Source organism: Nicotiana tabacum, chromosome 17, assembly GCF_000715075.1.
Source record: "Nicotiana tabacum cultivar K326 chromosome 17, ASM71507v2, whole genome shotgun sequence".
Lineage (NCBI taxonomy): Eukaryota > Viridiplantae > Streptophyta > Magnoliopsida > Solanales > Solanaceae > Nicotiana > Nicotiana tabacum.
The window spans coordinates 142,433,398-142,439,336 of record NC_134096.1 but is presented as its reverse complement, the minus strand read 5'-3'; the positions used below and the strand labels follow the sequence as shown (position 1 = coordinate 142,439,336).

Here is a 5,939-nt window from a genome sequence, read left to right as displayed (position 1 = left end):
TTATAGTAACACTAGAAACAAAAAGCTTCTAAGGGTCACACTCTAGGCTAAGTACCACGACTAAGTACAAAAAGGTCTCCTAGTTCATTCACTATCAGATAACAGAGAGGAGAAACTCAGCAGCTAAACAAGTGTTATACCGTTGATTCTAAAGTATTTTGAATGGCTGCTTCTATGTCATTTTTTACTTTCAATACCAACCAGAAAATATCTATGCATAACACCACTAGTTAAAAAGAGAACATTATCACATTCAGGCTTCTCTTTGCAAAAAGTTGACGGTGCAATGTTAAATGAAAGCGTGTTATAGAAAAATAGAGTCAAAAGGACTTAGCCAAGCGCATAGTATCACATATAGAGCCAAAAGAAACAGCTAATGCACATCACATGCTAGAGCGTGCGCCCAGCAAGCCCACGCAGATGTGCAGGCATACTTAGCCAGAGGACCACAAACGACAAGGGCATAGCTAATGAAAAATGAACTGTTAAAATCGAGCCCCGTCACATAACTACCAATGTGAAGAGTATACCTTTGCATAAAACCTGTCACTGAGGGAGCAAATTGCACCGTTCAAGTCTCGTGTACATATCCGAAAAAAGCAACCCAGTAAAACTTTAGTCAGGAATTTTTCTTCCATTTCTTTTGACAAAAGAGTGTAACCATAAAGCCTGATAACATTCTTCTTTACAGTGGGAACCAGACTAAAACAACTATCCTAGATGTTACAGAAAATATCATTAGACATTATCCAGGACATAGCACACCTGTCCTACGCAGCATGAGGAGATAGAAATGAAAGGAGGGAGGGGGTTGGGGTTTAGTAGAAGGGTCAGATGGAGATTTTAACAAAGATACGTGGGTGGAGAAAAGAAGATAACTCCCACTACTGAGCTTGTCAACATGTACAAATAGACATCACATGTTCTTTATGTGACAGACAAATCATGTATCTCTAATCAGAATCCAGTTTGAATGTCTGGGGTAGCTCATCCATCACACTCAACTGCCTCCTCAGCTTAACAATGTGAGCTTGCACCTGACAAATCCAACTTGCAATCAATTAGCTGATAGAAAACTAACAATGCTACAAATGCTGAAATAGCTCAAAATCGGAGTTTAGAGGAGACAAAATTAGAAGATAGACAAAGAAACAATCAAGGTAAGAAGGTTGTTAATGCCAGCTGTAAACTTGTTGACAAAATATCTAATTTCATTCAAAATGAAGCCTTTGAATGTACTTATTTGCATATTGAGGCACTTATAAAATACTTATTGCTTGAAATGTTGTGAGTTCGTCTATTAGGAATTTTAATCACTGGCACCGTGTAGCTAAAGCTCTGAACCATTATAGTTATCATGGTGAAACTGGGTTATTTTATAAAGTAGTCATCTGCTTCTCTGATAAACAAAAGGCACTTGGTCTCGTGAGAACCAAAGGCATTCATATGTTTGAAGCTCCCCTTAAAACCCTGATGAAGCAGATATTGACAGTCTAACGGAGAATAAGGCACTCTCAGGTCTAGACAAGGCAGTTTATCCATGTCAAAGGAAAGCTGAATATGCGTTCCTAGCACTGAAAGATACAAGTTAAAGAACTGATGACAGTGTAGAGAAATTAAAGCATAACGACAAATGTTGACACATAAGTCTCATTCACCCAATCTGTGTTGGAGAATACACTTCTGCTCTCCCTGTCATCCAAAAATTAAAAGGTAAATTACAAACTTTATACAGAGATGAAAGTGAACACTCAAGCTGAATTAAAGAATTCCTGTCACCAATAAGTCTATCAGCTTAAATAACTATATGTTGCTTCTCAGCTTCAGATACAAGAAATTCCACGTCCAGCTTTATCTCAAGGGAGGTAGAACAGCCACACATGATTTCTACTATCTAAGAGCATGATATTTTTTGAACAAAGTTTAGATGTACTGAACATGTGTGTGTGTGTGAGAGAGAGAGAGAGAGAGAGAGTTAAGCTCACCGTCTGACGAGCTGCTGTGAGTTTCAAGAGCTCATCAGCCTCAGAGAAATTGATGAACCACTGACTAAGAGGATGGTTTTTCGTATCACCTCTCTTCAACACGTGCAAATCCTCAATTGGTGCTAAGAAACATAAAGTAGAAATTTACAAACTGAATGGACCAAGTTGCTCCAGAGCAGAGCCAAACAATCTCAGAAAAGAATGTTTACCTGGAGGAAACTTAAATGTTGCCGGAAGCCGTGGCACGATTACTGCAGGATGGTTCTGGATTCGTGAAAAGAAATCCTCAGGAGGATCAGGGAATACGACCTCATTGTAGGTTTCCACAACAACAGGTTTCTTTGTTGACTGGGGACCAGACTCATTCTCTGCATATAACTTCAAATGATGATACCTGGGAAAAGAAGAGCAGTGAAAGTATATCCACACTGCCAGCAAACTTTAAAACAAAAATGAAGCTCATGCACCAAGTGAAGAACTTACAAATCCAACTTCTTTTCGCCAACATCATCGTGGAAGTGAAGGGATATTGCAATTTCAAATTCACCCCAACCACATTCTGACAACTCAAAGGGTGGTGATTCTACCACTCTCACGGGATTATTAAAACTTGGATGCAATTGAAAAACAACTTTCTTGATTACCCCACTAAGATCCTCATTTGTTGCTCCACGAACATATACTGACCACCTATGCGACTGAGTTCTAATTGAAAAAACCCATATATTATGATTGTCTCAATAAGCATAATACTCTGAGCAAATAAATGCACTAAAAAGAATGTCCACTTACTCAGTGGCTTTCCTGCCGAGCCAAAACGCAATTGTTCCATAGACTATAGGGACATAAATTTCAACATCTTTCAGTCTCTTGCTTGAAGTCTGTATAACACCAGGAATTAATTGAACTATATCTCAAGCTACTAAAGAAGACAGGAAAGTAAAACACAGGTCAATTCGAAGGTCTCAAATATTTGTAGAAATAGACATAGATATCAAGGAAAAGCACCATATAACACTGCAAACTGATCAAACAGATTAATTCAACAATTTCATAAATATAAGCAACAAGAGAAATATCATAGCTTTGAGTTGAAATACGAATATAACAATTACCGGTAAATTATAAAAAACAAAGCCTATAACCCCTAATTTTTGTTTGCAGATAAAAAGTAAAACAAGTAGTACGATACTGCCATTTGCAGCAATGCTAAAGATAATAACCTAACATGAGGCATTATACGACCAAAGAATGTGGTGCAGCGGATGGGTCTGCTCTTCACTTGACCGGAGGTCTCGGGAGCCCGGTATGGAAAAATCCTTGGTAGGGAGCGCTTCCCTCTGAATGGGGCCCTACGCGGCGCGAATCCGGATATAATAGGGCTCCAGAGGGCACTGGACATCGGGTGGGAAACCAAAAAAAAGAAGCGCAAGGCATTATTGAGACAACATTCGTACAAAATTAGGAGTAGGAAACATAGGATAAACCACAAAAAAAAAAAAAAAAAAAGACAAGATACAGATAAGGGCTAGTCATAAATTTAGCAGGTAAAGGAAACGTGCCTTCTTTTCAAAATCTTCAGTAAGGTTAGCAATTTTAGTGAGTTGTGGCTTCGGATCAGACTCATTTCCACCTAAGTCAGAGTCATTCTGTGTCATGGCAGGCGAGTTGAGAGGCATTTTGCATTCAAGACAACCTAGTTAATGAAATTAAGGTTGTTCTGAGTACTAATTGGAGACCGAAAGGCAGAAGATTTGAGAAAAATTGGGGGTTAGGGTTTTGAAATTGAAAAGAGAAAGGAGAAGGGAAATTCGGATTTCAAGCGCTACTAAAATCTGGTGAGTGGTGGGGAAATGCAATCGCATGGGTAAAATAGTGTGTCCAATTAAGTTTGGACATAAGAAAATTTTCTTTTTAAAAAAAAAATTTCAAAACAATGTTTGGTTGTGAAAATTTTAAAACTTCAACTTGATAATGTATTTTCGAATTTGAAAAATTGATGAGAACCAGTTTTTCACTTGAAAAATTGGAAAGTTGATATTTTTAAGTTTTACAAATTTATCCTATATTTTTGAAATTTATAAAAGGATCACAATCAGTTATTAAACCTAGGTAACACTGATAACTACCCACCATCTGATTGAGTGGACTTGAACTATATTTTAATATCAACGGTTGAAATTTATAATTTATACTCTTACATGAAGGAGCCACTACAATTTTTATTAGAGATTGTTCGTACAGTTAAACAATTAGCATGTTTGATTGTTTGTTTTAAGTAGGATAATCAAGTCAGGGTAATTTTGATATTTTTTATAAATTGTGAGATATAAATTATGTTTCATGGTTTTGAAAAAAGTACATCCAAATATATTACAAAAATTATAACCAAACACAACTTCAACTTCAGATCAAATTTTAATGAAATTCCAAATTTGAAAAAAGAAAATTTGGAATTTATGTTCAAACGCCTACTAATTGTTGCATGGAACAAACAATGTTTTAATTCTGGTTTCGCGTCCGTCCAAACTAACCCGCCAAAATACCTATGGATGTTTCCATTTTTATAAACGATAAAAAGTAATGCTACTAAGTTTTAGTGACTTTATGTAATTTCTAATTGTTTAACTTTATTTTCAAAATCGAATTTCGAAGTACTGTACTTGTTTTATTGCACAAAATGAGTAGTTTTTTATATAAAAAAAAAATTTATTCTTGAAATAATTGACATATCGAAACAAGATATCAGAAATTTTGACGAAAGTCGTAGAAGGATCATGAGTCAAGATTTCAAATCAAAATTTACTCATGATTAGGATCCCATGAGGAAGTGTGTGTTGGTTGATTGTGATTGGGAAAAAAAAAGGAAGAAGAGAAAAGGAAGTTTGTGCTTATTTGCTTGGATAGTATTTCAAAATTATGAACTCAAAAGAAGAGGTTCAATGACATTAAACTGATTCTCAGAAATGATCTGTCTTTCAAAAGAGTTCAAAATTCTTTTTCACAATTTAAACCATTTCAACTAAAACAACTAAGTCTAACAACAAGTCCTAAAAGGTATTGGTTTAAAACTGAAAACAGATAGTTGAAAAAGTATGTGGAGGCAACTGAACTATGAAGATATAAAAGAAAAAGAAAGGGGAAGAAGACCTTTAATTTCATCCCTCTTTTTGCACTTAATGATATTTTAATTTACACTTAATACCAAACAAGCTAAGAATTTCTCATCTGATATTTATAACGATTAATGATATTTTGATCAATCAATCATATACACCATTTCAAAGATTTTATTAAAAAGTAATTTACACTATCTTAATATGTAGGTTTCCTTTAATTTTTCTAATAGAAAGATCTCAAAACACTAAAAAATCTCACAAAGTTCATATTTTATTTTAAACTTTGACAAAAATCAAAATATTCAATCCCAAACCCAGCACTTATATACAGGTCCCCTTCCCTAAAAAAATAAATATAGTAGTAATTAAGAAATAGATAGAAAGTTAGTCACTAAACAAATTCTACAACATAACTAATTTGTCACGACCCAAAATTCTCACATTCGGGGCCGTGATGACGCCTAACATTTCATGTGCTAGGCAAGCCAACGTTAGAATAATATTAGCTATTTTAAAATAATTTTTAAATTAATTAATAACAAGAAACAAATGCGGAAGTAAAGTCTGAAATGTAGTGAATAATCCATAATAATAGTGATGTCTAAATACCATTCCAGAATTGGTGTCACAAGTGCACGAGCTACTAGAATAATACAAATAAAGGTCTGAATGAAAATAAAGCTGTCTGAAAGAAATACACAGCTATTATAAAGTGGAAGAGGACTTCAGAACAACGAACGACATGCAACTATACCTCAAGTCTCCTGCGAATAGCTGAATCCGAGCAAATCTACTATACGCCGCTGGAACCAACTCAGGTATCTGCACAAGAAGT

At 35.2% G+C, this 5,939-nt stretch overlaps 1 protein-coding gene across 1 annotated transcript; it reads right to left on the bottom strand.

Annotated features, from left to right (window-relative positions):
• Positions 1 to 614: 614 nt before the first annotated feature.
• LOC107782246 (transcription initiation factor TFIID subunit 14b) lies at positions 615 to 3,829 on the bottom strand. The gene is made up of 6 exons (XM_016603109.2): positions 3,548 to 3,829; positions 2,778 to 2,866; positions 2,469 to 2,690; positions 2,195 to 2,379; positions 1,986 to 2,107; positions 615 to 1,037 (listed from the first exon to the last, which is right to left on the bottom strand). Exons 1-6 carry the CDS (start codon positions 3,662 to 3,664, stop codon positions 954 to 956), a joined length of 819 nt encoding a protein of 272 aa, XP_016458595.1. The 5' UTR covers positions 3,665 to 3,829; the 3' UTR covers positions 615 to 953.
• Between the last annotated feature and the right edge of the window lie 2,110 nt (positions 3,830 to 5,939).

Bases quoted from the DNA above. Each gene is read 5' to 3' on its own strand.
- LOC107782246 (XM_016603109.2), bottom strand. From the start codon at position 3,664: ATGCCTCTCAACTCGCCTGCCATGACACAGAATGACTCTGACTTAGGT. The intron at 2,691-2,777 runs GTAAGTGGACAT...TTTTTCAATTAG, and splicing joins CTCGGCAGGAAAGCCACTGA to AACTCAGTCGCATAGGTGGT. The intron at 1,038-1,985 runs GTGAGCTTAACT...TGGATTTGTCAG, and splicing joins TCACAGCAGCTCGTCAGACG to GTGCAAGCTCACATTGTTAA.